This window comes from Camelina sativa, chromosome 9, assembly GCF_030686135.1.
Source record: "Camelina sativa cultivar CO46 ecotype springtype chromosome 9, ASM3068613v1".
Classification (NCBI taxonomy): Eukaryota; Viridiplantae; Streptophyta; class Magnoliopsida; order Brassicales; family Brassicaceae; genus Camelina; species Camelina sativa.
The window spans coordinates 28,934,715-28,954,163 of record NC_141888.1 but is presented as its reverse complement, the minus strand read 5'-3'; the positions used below and the strand labels follow the sequence as shown (position 1 = coordinate 28,954,163).

The window sequence follows — 19,449 nt, the reverse complement described above, 5'->3', positions numbered from 1 at the left end:
AGTTGATTGGTTATGTTTTCCTTTCACATACTTTTTTATTGGCTATCAGCCGATAGGTACAACTCCAAAATGTTTTTAACATAAATTTTAGTTAGTAAAAGCAAAATTATTGATTGAAATGAGTTTGAGAACTGTTTTCTAAAGAGTTTTAGAGCATGTGATATTCGTCGGTATAGAGTGGCGGAGTAGGAAAGAGATAGGCTGATGATGTTCTCTGACTCTATTTTTTCTATTGTGTTAGAGCTGAGGAAGTAGTTTAGTAAAAGAGAAAGAAACAAAACCAATCCTTCTTTTGGGTTTCTAATGGACTTTGTCTTGGCCTTTTTTTTTTTTTTGGTAAAATAGATATTGATATCAGAAATATATTACCGGATACATAATAATTTCAAAACAACTTAATGTATGCAAGCCTAGAAAATTATAACTTCAATGAAAACGTGGAGAATAATTAACCATATATTACCTTTAGATTTATAGGCATAGTTGATTTGTTATGTTTTCCTTTCGCATACTTTTTTATTGGCTATTAAGCCTATATATACAACTCCAAAATGATTTTAGCATATAACTTTAGTTAGTAAAAAACAAAATTATTGCTTGAAATGAATTTGAAAACTGTATTCTGAAGATTTTTAGAGCATGTCAACCACAATTTGAAAATTATTAGTATAAATCTAAATATATCTGTGAAATAATATAAGAAATAAAGTCGAAGACCGACATTAAAAAAACTGATGTCGGAAGGTAACGGTAGAGAAAATTGAAATTTTTTGAAAAGTCATTTTTTGAAAGAGAACAATGTTTGACCTTTTTAAAATTTGGAGAGATGCTTAAGCTGGAAAAAGTGTTTAAGTTGAAAAGATGAATAATTTATTGCAAAGAATGTCAAAAATAAAAAAGCATCTGAATTTAAGCAGATCACAATTAAACTTAACCATAAAATGTGAATTGTAAATATAAAATTAGACAAATATATCTTAACATATAATGTGCAAATATCTTTAAATGACTAAAAGTAGGAAAAAAAATAAACTTATCATATATCGGATGGTACAAAATTCATTTTTAAGAGTTTCAATTATTATAGTAGAATAAAACAATAGTTTTTTCTTTGAAACAATAAATACCAAATTTAAAAGATTAACAATAAATACCAAATTTTAAAGATTTTTTCTCTGAATAAAAAGTAATTTATTTCTAAAGAAAAATATACTTTTAAACTTTTAAAATTTGTGAATATTGTTGTTAGTGTTAACGTTACAGTATCATGATGCCGATTAAAAACAAGAAGGATTTGTAAATATTATCTAAAGTTATAATATACTGTATACAACTAAAATAATAACAATTATTTATCATTTCTAAATTGAAAAATGGTGATTTTTTGAAAAAAGAATGTTAATGTTAAAGTATCGTGAATTGATACTAAATTATTGTGACATAAATTGATAGAAAATTTTAAAGAATCAAGAGAACATATGAATCAGTCGGCTTTGTACCAGGAAAAAGAAATTGGCATGCTTTTGGGTCTATTAATATGAATAAACCTGTTTGAAATGAGTTATGCATTGATATATTCTAGACTCAAATTAAACACAATTTTCTTCAAAAACTACGATTTCAAATGTTTATAGCAAAAACTGAACATAATTGACACACATGATATGTGTTCCCTATTTAGAAAGTAACTAAAATTTATATAACCATGATATGTAATCTCTGATTTAGTTTCCTTATTAAAGTTATTTTCTCAATTACAGTTTCAGATCTTATGTTATGAATAAAAATGTTAATATCCGGATTATGTCATTTATAAATTATATAATAAGGACATTGAATCTATAAAGGAAGACTTTAAGCATTTTTCATTACTGTAATTCAAAAACTGCGGTTTTATCCTTGAATAATAACAACTAGAGAGGTACCCGCGCTTTAAGCGCGGTAATAAGATTTTAACAACAATAGTTTTGTTACTTCATGATATTTGATTTAATATGTAATAATTGACATATTTAAACATAGTATTTTATCTTTTGAAAAAGTTTAAAATGTTTTATTGGATTGTTAAGTACTTTTTGTGTTTGCATATATACATAAAGGTTTATCTTACTAAAGATAAATAATACTCTCAATGTGAAATATTAATTGAGTCTTTTAAATAAACAACTAAGTTGTAGTAAATAGATATTGAAATTCAATAAGTAAATTCTAAATTTTTAAAAGCGTAAGCAGTTTCCAATAGTTCAATATTATAATGTATTATCTCAATTACAAAATAAAGATGAGAGTAATGCAAAGTTGGATTTCAAGTAGCGGTTAATACAAAGATACTAAATTTTATAGACATTCAAAATGAGGAAAAAACAAACGGCCAACACCCCATTCTTTACATGTGAGTGCCTGAGCTTTCACCTTGTTGCTTCATCACATGGTTTATATAATAACGTCCAACAAATTCAGACCTGTAAATTATAAAGTGTTGTAAGAAATTTTACTTTAACATCATACAAAACTTGTTTTAATATACATAATTACATCTTACATACCCTGGTGATGCTCCAGTCCTTCAAACTCTGGTTTTATGAAGATCTTCGAAGAGGCCAAGGTGTTTTCAAGACACGGTGCACCTACAGACATTTATAATTTTAAGTGAATATATTGGTTACCTTATGATGATTATATCAGAACTAATTTATGTTACATACCTTCATATTCTCCCACCCTCATAAACCGCATTACACATAACACAGGTTCGGATTTGTATATGAGATGGCACCCGCTTGATTGCCATATGGTCATGAATTGAGAAGCGTAGTTGTCTTTGAGACGACACTTCACAGTCTCACACGTACATGTTTATCAAATAAATAAAAATCTTAACAGAGACAACTCTAAAACGTAACTGTCTTAAAGGTAGAGTAAATATCTTTTTACTTGCCATTCAACAACATGAGAACAACTTTATTAATATCAATGACACTCGCAGGCTTTCTTCTATCTTCAACATCCATTATACACGCACAAACATCTAGTTTGGGAGAAAGACAGAATTTAGGTTTCCAAAATGTAGCTAATCTATTTTTGGTAAAGTTTAAGTTGTACTTTTCTATGAGAATGACCAATACACAAAAGTTTCATAAATCCTAAAAAGAATCTAGTTTTTAGAATACAAAGATACCAATTAACTATATTGACGGATTGTACCAAAATAATATAAAATCAATTAAAGAAATACTTACCGAAAGAGATGGGATGATCTATTCTTCCACGATATATGTCATCCAAATCCTCGAACCGAAAGTAATTCTTAAGACTCAATGATTCGAGCAGCGTCATATTGGTATCATCCGTAAATTTAATCTGATAAGGATGATGAGTATTCATTTCCTCCATGGTTGGATTGATCACTTTGAAATTTCTAATATTGTACCACTCACCATCGTCGATATATTTTGGGAGTTTAGCGAGTGTATCGGGTAAATAAGGAGCTTCAATTGTGTCACCTTCACAGTTTAACAACAATTGTGTAAGAAGTCTTATATACAATAACTGTTAGAACTTGAAATTTAAGTAAAAATCATTCAACTAACAACCCTAACCTTTACATCCACAAGAAGCAGAACTCGTTTGGTAAAGAACTCTCTGACTCTCCAAGAATGTAAGACTTTGGCGTTGATACACCAATTAGTTCTTCTGTGTAGCAAATCAACAATATAATTGAACCTCATGATTTTCTCAAATTAGGTTTTTTCTTGAATCTTCTCTGTTATCGAAAACAAAAAAGAGATTTTTGATTTGTAAGAATACAAAGAGTCACAACTATACGTTGCGTCTTAATCTTTTTAGTTTCTCACCTTTAGTCTGATTATTAAAAATTCTAATATTATATAAATAAATACAGTTTTAATATAAGGTTTGTCACACTTGCATGTACAAAATACAATTTATGTTAACATATTGAAGATGTTTTCACGTTTTCATTTTTAAAAACTTACACTTAGATATTAATATGAAAAAGGTAATATTATTAAGGGGAAAAAATTGAAAATCTGATGACAATTGTATGAGCTTTGCAAACTCGATCACACTTCATAATATCTCGCAAACTCCTATCCAACGTTTCAAAACAAAATATGTTCATCATTGGAGACTCATCCCATATAATGAGCTTTGCTTCTCTAATCAACTCGGCAATATAGGATTGACCATCTATCGAACACGTTGTATATTCGTCCACATTGATGGATATACCAAATCTAGAATGAGCTGTCCTACCACCTTTCATAAGTAAAGCAGGTATACCACTTGATGCAACATTAAGAACAATATCATCCCTAGATCGTATATCAGCGCCAAGAATACTCCACAAGAATATTTTTCTAGTACCACCAAATCCATGAACAAAAAATATACCTCTATTGTTTCAATTCACATCATCAATAATTTCTAGGAAGACACTTTTTTGCTCATCGGTTGACATACGTAACAATCTGTCGCAATCCTCTCTTTGGTCAGCACGTTTATAGTTCCTCTCATCTATGAGAAGCCTATTCTCATTATTATCCATCATAGATTGGTCTGGTTTAGGATTCACAATAGTTGACAGAGAGCTTCCATTAGACCGCATAATCATTTCAATCTCAGCTAAACATAGGTTTGTTATCTGATCCTGACTTAACATTAGACCTGCATTATAGAGTATTTTGATTTTAGTTGACATATTTATGATCAGAATAATAATCGTAAACGTCTGTGTATACCAACATATCTTAAAATTTTATTATATATATTTATAAAAATAACTATATATGTACTTTCGTTGTTCGTACGGTTCCTTTGGAAATACAAAATATCTTTGAACAATATATCTTTTGTAGTGACCCAGAGATCGAGAGACACTGAATCACCTTTCGAAAGCAATAGTATGACAAACAACTTCCTTAGAAACGGCACAAAACACCATGTACTTACCTCCTTTATAGCTAAAATATATTCTTTGTCGTCATCCAGTAATCCCAATGCAAAGCATGCATCTTTAAATTCCTTGTACACATCTTTACCAACTGACAAATATGATCAGTTTGTGATCTAAGCTCATATTTATTTCCGTTATTCAGAACCATGGAGTCTTTTATATGATCCCAAGTATTGAATTACCCAACATTGATTACTTTTCCAATGACATCTTAAAATTTAAGACGTAAACTCATATCAAAATAGTGCATAGTACATTAGAAGTTAATTATGGGAGATTTTAAATTATGGAGCAAAGGTAACTTACCGACCAAGTAATCATCACAATAAGATTTTTCCATTCTTATTTTGAAGGATTCAAACGTGAAACACGATCAGTCAGAGAATACAGACCATAATATAACCTGCACTAAGCGAAACCAGTAATTATAAGCAAATTTAGATTTTCAAACGCATTGAATGCAAATTTTTTTTAAGAACCTTGGGAAATATTTGAGATTTGATATCAATCATAAACTCTGACCGACGTTTATATATATAACCTAAGAGATTGCTATATATTCCTAAATATATAAAATTATTTAATAATATAAAATTTGTGTATTTATAATAATAGATATGTGTAAATATATAACATATATATCTCTTCTATATGTTAATTTACTGATTTAAACAATACTTACTTACATCCTAATCTATCGATAATATAAAATCTAAATAAAAGACTAACCAAAATATATTTATTTCCATCTTTATCACTTTAAGTTTATAATAAATACAAATAATCATCCATTTAAAGTAGTTATATATAACATATATATATATATATATTTTTTTTTCTGAGATATGTTAATTTTCTTTTTCAACAATAGTTATTTCCATCTTTATCATTTCAAATTTGTAAATTTTATTTGAATCGTAAATTTTATCCTTTGCCAGTATGATTTTTACAAATAAAGGTATATAACAGTTATTGAGTTGTCTAATCTGTATATTTTCTATTAAATATGTGTAACTGACCAAACTATATTAATTCTAATCTTTTGATTTAATTGGACGTCTGGTGCTTGTTGAAAGCTCCGGATACCTTTCGGCTAACAACGTGCATACTGAACTTTTTTTCGAAATAAAAAACGAAGAGTAAGTTTTCCTATTATAAAGCTTTCTTACATATTTATCGTCTTAAATTTACCAAATTTCAAAAATTTGAAATTAAATTAAAGAAACAAATATTATAGGAATATTGCAGGGTGAAAAAATTGTCTTCTTTTTTATCTTGGCTTCCATATCATGTCTTTATGATACCAAACGGATGGGTTTGAAATTCCAGCATAAGGGATTTCTTTGGCTTGAGTAGCTTGTGTATTGAATATAATCCAATCTGAAAATTTAGTTGTTGTAGTCGTTGAAGGAATCATAACATCATCCTCAGGACCATCCTCATTGTAGTATTCTTTAGGTTTAACATGTTCAATATTTTTTTTTTTATAATGAAAAGTAATAATTAAAACATAGAATTATTATCAATTCTCATATAACATCATTGTTTAAATAATCTACATGAATGTAAGCTAAAGATAAAAATTAAACAATTTTGTTTCTATATTCCCAAAAATATACATGGCTATTAACGATCATAGTTATCCTGCAAATATGGCAATCCAAGTGTAATCAACTTATGAAAAGAAATTATATATAATAGAAATAATTTAACATGTTAATCATTCTGATTATATAAAATAATACCTGATATTAATTAGAAACAAATTTATTGATTGATATTATCTTTTACATTAACAGAAAAATAAAAGAATAATAAGATCCATATGCAATATATTTCTTTAAAAAGATGGAAAATAAATATAAGAATATATTATAAATATTTTGATTGAAGAAATTTTTTGTTTTTAGTGTTATTATAATTTTGAGAACATAATAAAAGAATTAAATTTATAACCTCATCAAAAAAGCATAATATTATACCTTTTTCGAAAGGTGAACCAACAACAACTAAAGCTTTATGATTTATGGACTTGCTTTCCAAGAAACCACTATATGAACAAAAAAATAAAAAGAATGAGTCGATTAATCATAAAAACAGAAAATCGGAATACAAATAAAAAATGTTGAGAAGATGATTAAATAATTAAACGTAAAACCTCAACAAAAAAAAGCAAAATATTATACACTTTTTGTAAGGTGAACCAACAACAACCAAATCTTTATGATTTATTAATCTTGTTTTCCAAGAAACCACTATACGAACATAAAAATAAAAAGAATCAGTCGATTAATCATAAAAATAGAAATTTGGAATACAAATATTTTTTTTGTGAATATGATTAAAGAATTAAACGTAAAACCTCAACAAAAAAGCACAATATTATACATTTTTTGTTAGGTGAACCAACAACAACCAAAACGTTATGATTTTTGGATCTTGCTTTCCAAGAAACCACTATATGAACAGGAAAATAAATAGGATCAATCGATAATCATAAAAAACAGCAAGATCGGACTATAAATATAAATTTGAGAACATGATGAAAGAATTATTGAAATTGATAAAACTATAAATTCAATAGAAGAGAGTTTTTTTGAGAACATGATTAAAGAATTAAACGTAAAACCTCTACCAAAAAAGCACAATATTATACCTTTTTGTAAGGTGAACCAACAACAACCAAAGCGTTATGATTATTAGATCTTGCTTTCCAAGAAACTACTATATGAACAGGAAAATAAACAGTATCAGTTGATGAATCATAAAAAACATCAAGATCGGAATACAAATATAAATTTGAGAACATGATTAAAGAATTATTGAAATTGATAAAACTATAAATTCAAGAGAAGAGAGTTTTTTTCTTTTTTTCTTTGTTGAGTTATGGTGAAAGCAAACGATAGCATTGTATTTATAGTTGTAAATGATATATCTTTTTAGGGTTTCCAGTAAGGAGGTGTATTGTCGTCGGGTTTTTTTTTTCCTGCAGAAGCTTGTTAGTCTATAAACAATCTAAGCCCATTAATTATCTCAAATCTGTAGAATTTATAGTATAAAACAAAACTATAGTTGTAAAAGGGGTGTTTTCCAGGAAATTTAGGGATTAAATTAGCAAATTCTAGTTTTGCAAATAACTTTTTATGCAATTAGATTATTTTTAAATCGATTTTTGATTTATTTTTAATGCGAAAATAGGTAAATTTACGTTCAGGGGCAAAATATTTCAACTTCAAGGGCAATTTCATTAATGGTATAATGGTAAAATTTTGCTGATATTGAATGTGGGACGTTTTCACTTCTCGTTTAATATAATTGATTCCATATTAATAATCTGTCATAGTATAGGAAATTTAAGAACTTACAGTGCAGGATCTGTAGTGAATGCTCTTGCTTCGTTGCCAAGTAAAAATTTAGAACATCTTATTTGAGACATTAGACAACGCCGACCTTTTACTAAAATAAGTAAGTTCCAAATCTTTAATTTGATATATTGGCTTATCTAAAACAAATGCTTATTTATTGCTTAATACCTCCAAAGACAGAGATTCTCCAAAACGTAAGCAGACACAATATTGGTTCACTGGCATAGGAAGGACTTGCAACATGTTGTTCCCATTTTTCACGAAATTCCAAACATGTATCACCGACGGCAATACATTCAACCTGTTCGTTACTTTGCATTTAAAAAAACAACAACTGACAACTTCAGTCTTAATAATTATGTACTATTTTCATTGGCAAAAATAAATCAAATGAGGTAGTACTTGTTTTTAAAATTTTAAAACTATAAACTTACTTGATGTCAATTACAGTAAAGGGAAGAACCTCTTTCAGACCATTGAATCCAACTTCATTTTCTAGGAAAACAATTTTACGACCTTGCCTTACCCTTACCACCGTTCCACAAAAATCTGAAAAATTCAGAAAACTATGAATCTAAGGAAATAATGTTTTATAAAAACAGTAAGTTAAACAGTATATTTAAATTAATTTACCAACACAACAATTACTCTCATCTTCTGCAGCATTTTCCACTGTTAGTGCATCTATTAGATGAAAAAAATTGTCTCCACATCTAGGTGGGATCGGAGTGATGCGAGTTTGGCGAGTGATCAATATTTCAAAAGAATTGTTACAATTCCTGTAAATATTCTGATTTTCAACAACTTGGAACTTGTAAAGAAGAAACCATCGTCCTTCTTGCAACACGTCTATGTACTCAGCAAAGTAAAGCTGACTTCTGAATTTAGCTTCAATTCTTTTTCCCTAAATTATATGAAAAAACTAATTTCAGATTTAAACTTTAAGGAGATGATGGATATAAATGGATTGTTACCTTCTCATCAACCAAGATCAAACAAATGTAGGTAGGCTGCATTATAATGATTTCGGGTATCCACAGCCTCAGTACTTTAACAGCAACACTCAACCTATCTGTTGATGGATTCAAATCTTCTATGTATGCAACCATCTCCTTGTTTGGTACTTGGTTATTTTTTAGAAAGAAGAAAGGTGAGAGGTTACACGTTAGAAAGAAGAAAGGAGAATAGGAAGAGTGATTGGAAGTTACGTAAAACAATTATGTCAATTTTGTAATGTCAGTTCGAAATTGTTTTAACCAATGCGAAGACTTTGAAAATAACAAAAAACTTTTTTATTTGGACTTGCATCCATACATGCATTCGTTCATATTCTCGGTTTGAATTTTGCTGTTGCTTGAATTAAAGTTGTTACTAATCACATATACCATAATTTTTTCAACGATCTCAATTTTTATTGAAATAAAAATATGAGAAATATGACGATAACAGCTTTATATTGTCTTCCATATAATAGCTTTATGACGATAAATATTTTATATGTATTGAGAAGACTGTATATCATACAAAACTCATTAAAGTGAAATAATTTCAAAAATATGAAAGCTAAATATAATAAATTTAAGACTACTGTTACATTTAAAGAAATTTCAAATTAATTTAACGAAACAAATATTATAGGAATATTGTATGGCGATTGAAATTGTCTTCTCCTTGATTTTCTCTTCCATATCATATCTCTAGGACACCAAACAAATGGTTTTGGAATTTCAGAATAAGTAATTCCTTTGGCTTGAGCAACTTGTGTATTGAATATAATCCATTCCGAGAATTTAGCTGTCGTAGCCATCGGACGATTCATACCATTATCCTCAGGACCATCTTCATTGTAGCATTCCCTAGGTGATACCTGTTCAATATTTTAGTTAAAAGTAAATCAAAATTATCAAATAAAACATGTTTATATAACGTTTTAAAAATAGTTAAAACATGGTAGAATTTAAGTTACACATAAAATTACATAACACAATTTTAAAAAAACGAAATACCCGTAAATCGAATCCATGGATATCTACGATCATAATAGTCCTGAAACATGGCAATCCAAGTTTAGACAAAACTACTATTTATTATTATAAACTATAAATAATTTTTAAAAGGAAAATACAATCATGATAAGAATTATAATTATAAGAAATTATACCTGATATTATTAAGTATCAAAGTCTCCTCCACAATACCTGAATCAAAAAATTATTATTATTATATTATTATATATGAAATAACCATACAAACAGGTTAATACAATTACTCTGTAGATCTGTAGTGAAACTAATATATAGTAAAATATAGTAATATATAATCTCTGGCTCGCAACCAATATAATTTTGAGATCATGACAAAAGAAACTAATGTAAATCATCATTCAAAATAGTAAAATATTATACCCTTTTTTAAAGGTTAACCAACAATAACCAAAGCTTGGTGAGTTTCGAATCTTGGTTCCCAAGAAACCACTACAAAATCAGAAAAACACATTAAATTAGGTGAATAATACAAAACAGTAAGATTTGAAATTTTGCTTTCCAAGAAACAGCTACACGAACAGGAAAATAAAAGTGAATCATAAGAAACAACAAAATCAGAATACAAATTAGAAATTGAGAATATGAACGAATCTATAAAACTCAACAAAAAAAAAACGATTTTATACCTTGATTAGAAGATGAACCAACAACAACCAAAGCTTTATGATTTGTGGATCTTGCTTTCCAAGAAACCACTATACGAACAGGAAAATAAAAGGGATCAGTCGATGTATCATTTAAAACAGCAAGATCGGAATACAAATAGTAAAATATTATACCGTTTTTTAAAGGTGAACCAACAATAACCGAAGCTTGGTGAGTTTCGAATCTTGGTTCCTAAGAAACCACTACAAAATCAGAAAAACACATTAAATTAGGTGAATAATACAAAACAGTAAGATTTGAAATTTTGCTTTCCAAGAAACAGCTACACGAACAGGAAAATAAAAGTGAATCATAAGAAACAACAAAATCAGAATACAAATTAGAAATTGAGAATATGAACGAATCTATAAAACTCAACAAAAAAAAAACGATTTTATACCTTGATTAGAAGATAAACCAACAACAACCAAAGCTTTATGATTTGTGGATCTTGCTTTCCAAGAAACCACTATACGAACAGGAAAATAAAAGGGATCAGTCGATGTATCATTTAAAACAGCAAGATCGGAATACAAATATAAATTTGAGAACATAATAAAAGAATTATTAAAATTCAAGAGAAGAATGCTTTTTTCGGGTTATGGTGAAAGCATACGAAAATCATTGTATTTATAGTTGTAAAGCATCTATATTTCTAGGGTTTCTAGGTTTTTAGGGTTTACAGAAAGACGGTCTTTTCTCATCGGGCTTTTTTCATGCATAAACCCATAATTTTTATTTACGTGGATCTTTTAAAAATCTAACCTAAGCCCATCAATTACCCAATTTATGCGTGTTATATTATGTCATGTATCCTTTGATTAAGCGTGAAAGAGATCTTATTCATAAAATTTAGCGATTAATTTAGCAAATTCTATTTGTGCAATTAACTTTTTATGCAATTAGATTATTTCTAATCCGATTTTTGATTTATTTTTAATGCGAAAATAGGTAATTTTACGTCCAGGGACAAAATATTACAATGTGAAGGGCAATTTCATTAATGGTATAATGGTAAAATTTTGCTGAGATTGAATGTGGGACGTTTTCACTTCTCGTTTAATATAATTGATAAACTACAACTAGTATTATAAGTTTGAATCCAAGGATCACAAAAAATTAGGTGTCAATTAGGTGTCTAATCTCATTACGTCTGATGACTGAGGCGAACTAATTCACACAAATATGTGTTTCACACAATATAATAACAATCCTACTCCAGTTTACAGTGACGGCTTTGTGGTGTGCATTTCAACTAAAATAGTACTATTTAGTTACACTTAACAACTACGTGGTCTTGGTGGTGTCATTAGTTTTTCATTATACTAAAGAAGTATATGGAGTATCTGTACAACAATGCTAAAATCAGTACTAGAACATATTATAGTGGCCACAATATTGATAAAAAGAATTATGACAGAAACACATCATATTATTGAGAGTGTGCTGATGAAACATCAAAGTCACATAAACATATCATATATGTCATCATCTATAGTAATAAACTAATGAAAGTAAAGTAGTCATCATTTTTACAGATGGATGTTGTAAGATTTGTGAACTTGATCGGAAGATTCAAACTCTTTAAAATTGGGGGAAACACACGGAGTAATCGTGAAGCTATTTTGGTTGTAAGGTAGGAGAAAGGTGTGAAACGAACGGCATGACATGCACCCTTTTTAATTGCATGTATATAAAGAAGCATGATCTCTTTGTTGCGTCATCTCACTACCATCAGTGTTTTACATGATGATGAAAGCTATGAGAGTTGGGTTAGGAATGGCACTGCTCATGACCATAACCGTTCTTACCATAGTCACAGCACAGCAAGAGGACCTGCAGCAACCACCTCCACCACCAATGTTGCCTGAGGAAGAAGTGGGAGGATGCAGCAGAACATTCTTCTCTGCTCTGGTGCAGCTGATACCATGTAGAGCAGCTGTAGCTCCTTTCAGCCCGATCCCACCGACCGAAACATGTTGCTCTGCCGTTGTCACACTTGGTCGTCCTTGTCTTTGCCTTCTTGCCAATGGACCTCCACTCTCTGGCATTGACCGCTCCATGGCTCTTCAGCTTCCTCAGAGATGCTCTGCTAATTTCCCACCCTGCGATGTCATTAACTAGAAAGGACATATCTTCCTTTTCTTTTTTATATTACCTTTCAATCTAATAAACACGCTGTTTTGTGTATTAGGCTTCCAAAACATTAATAAAGTTATGACAATCGATTAAAAATCTTAGTCGTTTCCAATAATAAATCCATTGTACTGTATAGCAACTGAAATTTCTGTCAAAGATATATATTTGCACACTGGAAAGGCAAATTCAATCCATACCAACACTTCAATTTATCAGCAATCCAAAAAACTTGAACATTCTTTATAATAGAAAAGCAAAGCTCAGCCGGTCCTGGGATGAGAGAAAGGTAATACTTGTGCTCAGCATGCTGATTGATCCTTAGTAATACGCCTTCCTGGGATTTCCCTGTAGAGCAATAGACGCAAGGTGAGTAAAAAAGATGTGCTATTACAAAACGAAAGGAGCTAAAGATAGCACACGTACCAATGGATTGGGTCTGTGTTTGTAACCCAGCATCATCCGCTTCTTGTACTGCTCGTATATATCATCCTCAGGCATAACTTCTCCTGGAGCAGAAGCCCCAACTCCCAAGTTGTTTGTCTTTACGTCTCCTGCCATTATAGGGTCTGCCATCCCCTTTCTGGAGCTTCCTATACCTTCACCTGTAATCCACTCCTCCAATTTTCTAAGCTCCTTGTCTCCATAGAGGCACAAGATACAGAAAGTAACAAGGGCACAAGTTTACAGATAAAGTGAGGCAAGTAAGCACCTTCTTTCCAACCCATCTTTGACAAGAGCTTATGTCCAACATTATCTGCTTGGATCTTGGCCTTCTCAGCAGCCTCCTTTGTGGCTTTTTGTGCAGCTGCATCGTTACACTTTGCAAGGAACTTATCTAACTCCTCGTCAGGGATATAGTCACCCATGTGATGACCTCTCTTTCCCGGGTCTGTGGAGGCAGTTGCTGAGGACAAACGTGGTTGCACAATATAAGACATCACAGCTGCCTAAAACAAGAAATAACAATATGATTCATTCTCACCAGACGGGCCTTGAAGTGAAGCTGGCGGGGGCATTTCATCTTTCGACTGCCTAGGACGTCTCATCTTTTCTTCTTGGGCAGCCTTCTTCATGTAAAACTCCATCATTGATATAGGGTCTGCACCCCTCGGGCCACTAGAGGAGTCACCTGCAGATCAAACACATTTAACCCACAATCAAAGCTAGATACCAGTGATAGGAGGGGAACCTAGGCCAATAAAAGCGAGTGAACATACTGTTGCTGGATCTTGTAATTGCTGCCTGAGAATATCTAGAAGAAGCTCCAGGTTCCTCAGGAGCATCATAGAGGGCTGAGGCAGGGATCTGATAACCTGTTTGTTGATGAGCTGGCTTTTGCAAAGTGATTGCTGCTGTGGACATTCGCAGGCCTGCATCACCTGGAAAGATATAATGAAGGAAATTGGCACTAAGAATACAGTAAGATATGGTAGCAGGAAGAGCAGCCTCACATAATCTCACACTACATAACACATATAAATTATATTGTAGGATTAAAAAAACTCGGAAAAAAAAGAAATGAGTCAAATATTCTCTGCACATGCTTAGCTAAACATGTTCTGAAATATATATATGGATAAATAGAACAGCGAAAATCAGTTGCACGGCTTTTGTTCTATAGAAATGCAGGTATCTAATACTTACTACTGTGAAGTACACCAGAATCCTTGGTTTGTGAAATTGATTTTTCCTCTTCAGACAGCCTGAATACATAGTACTTGTAGTCCGCACAGTCCTCGTCAAAAAGAAATCTGTTTAGGAAACAGGACACAAGATACATAAGGTCAACAAACAAAACCAAGAAAAAGCAAATACCGATGAAGTATGTGTATAAAAGAGAGAAACCAGAAACGTTAAACTGTAGATACTCCAAAAGCAATGAAATACATACTTAAATGGTGTCTCCCCAGGGTTCTTTTGCCGTGTAATATGCTCAAATGGCCTTCCATGCTTAGCAACAAAGCTTGCTAGTTTATCAGCAACTTTCTTCACAGTAGGATCACTGGGCGGAGGTGGTGCTGCATATCACTTATAAAACTGATTAATACCGAGTCCATGAACAACGAATGCAAATCACTCTTGTAGCAGGCGTGGGAGATATGCCAAATCATTCCAGCAATTGGATTGTTGGTTAAGGAAGACACTGCATTTAAGTAGACAATTAAATTTCCAGACTGTTTTTTTTCCTTTCCATTCCAGAAGAAAAACGCAGCTCCATCAATAGGACCCCTACATACACTGACAGGAACTTGGAACTATTGACAACGTAGGACTCCTAGGCTTTCCTCGTGTCATATATGACACACAGATTCATCAATAAAGACATAGAACAGACAGGAAACTCGGGACTCTTGACATCATATGGCATAACTGTTCTTAACCCTCGTGGAACACTTACTAAATGGAATAGAGAATGACTTATGAGAATATGGACCCATAAAAAAAGCAAGCTAAACTAGAATCATCACAGAGACTTCCACAAAGAACACTCAAACAAAGATATCTAAATAAACAGCCATTACCAACATCAGGTACTTTTGCTGACTTTACAGGCGTGACTCCCTGCTCTAACTTTTGACGCTTGGCAGATCCAAAGCCTTGATCATTTTTAGCATCCTCCTCATCCTCATCTTCTTCTGTACCAAGCTTAATAGGAGGTGCAAGAAGCTTAGACTTTTGCTTCAAGCTGAAAGCAAGCTTCCCACCTTTCTTCTGGGCATCATTGGTCTTTAATCCAATGGAAATTTTACTAGCAGAAGGTCTGGGATTTGAAACCCCAGTTATTATCTTCACCGGCTTAGAATCCTCTACAGATACAACCTTATCTTTCTCTTTATTTTTCTCCTGTTGAAGCTGTCTGAATCTTTCCATGAATGACCCATCATTCACAAAGATGCTAGGAGGTGCTCCTTTCTCCATTGCCAACAAACCAAGTGCAAATACTTGTATCGAAGTTTCTGCTGAACAGATAAGCTCTCAAACTATTTAGAATCCAACACAACCTAATTGAGCTCGATATACATATAAGAAAATACAATCGCACATAAATTCGTCTAACAGGATTCGATGATATCAAATTCTAAAGGAGCATTATTCCAAAGAAGTAACAAGGATATCAAAGATATAGGTGGAAAAAACAAATCTCGAAATCTAAAAAACCAAAGCTTCAGAAATTAACCAACAAAAATCCAGAATCCACTAAGAACGACAACACGAAAGACCTAGGTTACAACGAATCATTCGACTCGGAAACAAACGAACTAAAATTAAGATCTATAGAAACAATTGATTCAGAGAATAGAAAAAACAAAACGAATTAAACGGAAAACAGATTAGCGATGTTGTCACCTGCGCTGATTTCCCGATCAGAAGTCGTCGGACAAAACGGAAACGGGAGGCAAGTTGATCGGAGGAGATTGAATCGGAAAAAAAGATGAAGGTCGATTGTTGTGCGCCTAATAATCTTATATACACGTAAAGGAGTCCCTTATTTCCTTTTCCTTTTCAATTGGGTACATAAGGTTTCTCATATTTATAGTAAGGGCCCGAAAGTTTCATAGCTGTTTATTTTCATCCTGCTAGAGTTTAATTGATTGATACATTAGGATCTAAAAATAAAATTAGAATAACAGAGTCTAGTTGAACTAAATAAATCATCTTTAGTTGCTATTTTCTTCGAGAATGAAGAAAATCAATAATTTTCACTGTGGTCTACCTATCCAAAGAACCAAAGAACCAAACATATACAAATATCACATTTCGGATTCGAACCCGATGTTCCAAAATCCTTCAGGAGTCATTGGAGGAGCGTATCTATAACGATGCCTCGACACGCCTTCATGGTGCTCACATCTCAAGCTTTTGTTACCATTTCCATCATTCTCAGGATGAACAGCATCATAGAATTTCTTGCATTGTTTACACTCTACCCCTTTCAAATTCTCCCTCTCAGCTTTTTTCCTCACTGACTCCACATGCTTGAAACTTTTTTTACTCGTATCAGCAACTTGAATTCGCTGCCTTGATGGACTCGGTTTAGGATTCATGTCCTGTGTCTCGTCGTCTGAATCATCTTTCTTGGCAACATTGTGAACATGTTTTACTTGAACAGCGCCCCTTTTGACATTCTCAATTGGAGTATCTAGAAAATCATCATGAGGATCATTGCCTCCAGGAGATTGTCGAGACCTTGTGTCTCTCCAAATGGAAGCTGAACGCTTTAATCCGCTTAGCTGTGGAGATTTTCCAGCAGACGGGCCACTTCTAACACCAGGTGACTGCACCATTGGAGAGATGGAAGTGATAGGTGTCTGCACTGTTTTGATTATACTCTCTTTCCCACAGTTGCTGCCACTCGTGCCACTACCAATTCTCACTTTGTCCGCTACTTCAGTAGCTTCTGAGTGTTTCCTTTCAAGAGCTGTAATAAAAAAAAAATAAAAAAGTGGATATTCAAGCTGAATGATTTGTCTAATGGAACAAGAAGCAGGCAGTTGAAGCATCATGACCAATTAAAGCAATTAATTGAACACAAGAGGAGTAGTTAGCAGAGTCAGAGACTGCCAATACTTACAACTCGCAATGGCTGGTTTCTCATGTTGTCCCATTTGGTTATACTCATCGTCAAGGCTGCCTTGGTGAAAAACACTGTCAGCAGCAAGACCATACCTTTCGCAGAGATAACCATACTGGTCTTTCAGCTTTTTGTAAAGACTATGGAGCTCTTTTCTTTTCTTTTTCTGTATAGCTAACTCAGATGATTTCTCCTCACTCTGGCAACGTAAAGCTTCCAAGTCAGCAGCCAAGTAGCTTCCATATCTGACCTGCTTCATAGGCATAGCGTCCTTTGCTTTACCCATAACCACTCTCTTTTCTTTCTCATGATCTGCAATCTTCTGTTTACACTCCAACAATTCCCTCTCTGTCAAGTTGAGCCTACTCTGCAAAACCTCTAAAGCCGTCTTTCCTTCCTCAAGCTCGTCGCTCTTCTGCCTAAGTAGCTCTTCAAGTCTACCAACATTCTCCTCAAACACCTGTGACCTAGTTGTCAACCTTTGTTTCTCTTCTTCAACGCAGCTTAACTTCCTTTCACTCTCTGCTACTTCTGCTGACAGATACTCCATTTTCTTCAGAAGATTCTCAGTCACCAATGTCTTCTTCGAAACATCCTCAGCCTTCACCTTAAGGCTCCTCACTTCAGTAAGAATCATATTAATCCCATCTTCACTAAGCTCATCCGAACCTTTAACCTGTAACAACTGAACTAACCCACAATACAAATCTCTAGCATCATTAACTTCCTTAGATCTACTCATGAGCTTCTTTTTCAAATGATCAATATAGTCTTGTAAACTCGTCAATCTAAGAGGCGTAGAAGCAGTTTTATCAAGTTGTTCAGCTAGCTTCTCCTTATCCTTGATCAAATCCAGATTCTTAGACTTAATCAGCTGATTCTCAACCTTAAGCTCCTCAACCTGAGATAACAGAGATTTCTCTCTCTCTTTCCACGCATCACAAGCACCAAGACGAGCCTCTGAATAAACTTTTTCCAAAGCTTTGGATCTAGATTGTATATTCGGAAACAACTGGCTACAAAAAATGTACTCGATCTGAGATATTCGATCTTTGGCTTCTTGGATTGTAGCAACCATTATGGTACTGAGACCAGTTATGTACTTGGCTTCTATACCATCAACTGTCTCATCTCCCATCTTCAAAACTGTAAATCAGAAATTGCAAAAAAATGGATCATCAACAAAGCCCCAGAAAATTAGGGCATTTCGCTACCTAAAACATCACAACAAAAATTTCAATTTCCTTACAACTCTGATCTCGGATCGAATCAGTTCTTCTACAAATCAATTGGATCTAATAAACATTGGAGAAAACGAAGAAGTGTAAACTTACATTTGGAAATGAAACGACCCAGAAGCTTTTGATGATTGATTCGGAGATGTGAAAAAACCCAGAAGACTAATCTGGGAATTAGAGAGTATCCAAATTGTTTTTAAGATTAATTGCCGTCTCTTTCCCTCTATAATTTCGGAATTTTCGCGCGTTGAGATTTTTAGTACTTCAAAAATTTTCAAGTTTCAGTGGAGGGAGGCTTACCCGAGAAGCTTGCTAGAAGACCCGACCCGATTTTAAGTTTGTTGGAGCGGATAACTCGCAAATCCGACCCGATGTTATGGCCTGTTCGGGGTAAAGGTAAAGCCCACAGAAGCCCATAATATTAACACAACAATTCCCACGTCTCGTATTTTTCCACGTGGCGTGGCTT

The 19,449-nt window shown here is 32.6% G+C and overlaps 3 protein-coding genes and 1 long non-coding RNA gene across 5 annotated transcripts; 1 reads left to right on the top strand and 3 right to left on the bottom strand.

Moving 5' to 3' along the window:
- Nucleotides 1-8,783: 8,783 nt before the first annotated feature.
- Nucleotides 8,784-9,494, bottom strand: LOC147938939 (uncharacterized). Its single transcript, XR_015565911.1, has 3 exons — nt 9,315-9,494; nt 8,974-9,244; nt 8,784-8,889 (listed from the first exon to the last, which is right to left on the bottom strand). It is a non-coding gene; the product is annotated as an uncharacterized LOC147938939 (long non-coding RNA).
- A 3,282-nt stretch (nt 9,495-12,776) lies between these two features.
- On the top strand, nt 12,777-13,265 carry LOC109126180 (putative lipid-transfer protein DIR1). The gene has a single exon (XM_087464338.1). It carries the CDS (start codon nt 12,777-12,779, stop codon nt 13,152-13,154), a length of 378 nt encoding a protein of 125 aa, XP_087320464.1. The 3' UTR covers nt 13,155-13,265.
- Nucleotides 13,259-16,675, bottom strand: LOC104711762 (SURP and G-patch domain-containing protein 1-like protein). Of its 2 annotated transcripts, none has more exons than XM_087464334.1 (9): nt 16,518-16,675; nt 15,692-16,126; nt 15,061-15,187; nt 14,814-14,920; nt 14,387-14,548; nt 14,152-14,298; nt 13,879-14,073; nt 13,593-13,771; nt 13,259-13,514 (listed from the first exon to the last, which is right to left on the bottom strand). In XM_087464334.1, exons 2-9 carry the CDS (start codon nt 16,086-16,088, stop codon nt 13,488-13,490), a joined length of 1,341 nt encoding a protein of 446 aa, XP_087320460.1. In that variant the 5' UTR covers nt 16,089-16,126; nt 16,518-16,675; the 3' UTR covers nt 13,259-13,487. The 2 variants fall into 2 exon arrangements, with proteins under 2 accessions (XP_087320460.1, XP_087320461.1); XM_087464335.1 differs by having other exon boundaries at nt 15,692-16,129; nt 16,518-16,670.
- A 25-nt stretch (nt 16,676-16,700) lies between these two features.
- On the bottom strand, nt 16,701-19,246 carry LOC104791460 (protein gamma response 1-like). Its single transcript, XM_010517357.3, has 3 exons — nt 19,077-19,246; nt 17,743-18,888; nt 16,701-17,589 (listed from the first exon to the last, which is right to left on the bottom strand). Exons 2-3 carry the CDS (start codon nt 18,878-18,880, stop codon nt 16,922-16,924), a joined length of 1,806 nt encoding a protein of 601 aa, XP_010515659.2. The 5' UTR covers nt 18,881-18,888; nt 19,077-19,246; the 3' UTR covers nt 16,701-16,921.
- Nucleotides 19,247-19,449: the final 203 nt, after the last annotated feature.

Excerpts from the sequence above, each read along its gene's own strand:
- LOC109126180 (XM_087464338.1), top strand. The coding sequence starts at position 12,777 with ATGATGATGAAAGCTATGAGAGTTGGGTTAGGAATGGCACTGCTCATG.
- LOC104711762 (XM_087464334.1), bottom strand. The coding sequence starts at position 16,088 with ATGGAGAAAGGAGCACCTCCTAGCATCTTTGTGAATGATGGGTCATTC. Across the intron at positions 15,188-15,691 it reads AGCAAAAGTACCTGATGTTG|CACCACCTCCGCCCAGTGAT; the intron begins GTAATGGCTGTT and ends AGTGATATGCAG. Across the intron at positions 14,299-14,386 it reads AATTACAAGATCCAGCAACA|GTGACTCCTCTAGTGGCCCG; the intron begins GTATGTTCACTC and ends TTTGATCTGCAG.
- LOC104791460 (XM_010517357.3), bottom strand. The coding sequence starts at position 18,880 with ATGGGAGATGAGACAGTTGATGGTATAGAAGCCAAGTACATAACTGGT. Across the intron at positions 17,590-17,742 it reads GAAACCAGCCATTGCGAGTT|CTCTTGAAAGGAAACACTCA; the intron begins GTAAGTATTGGC and ends TTTTTATTACAG.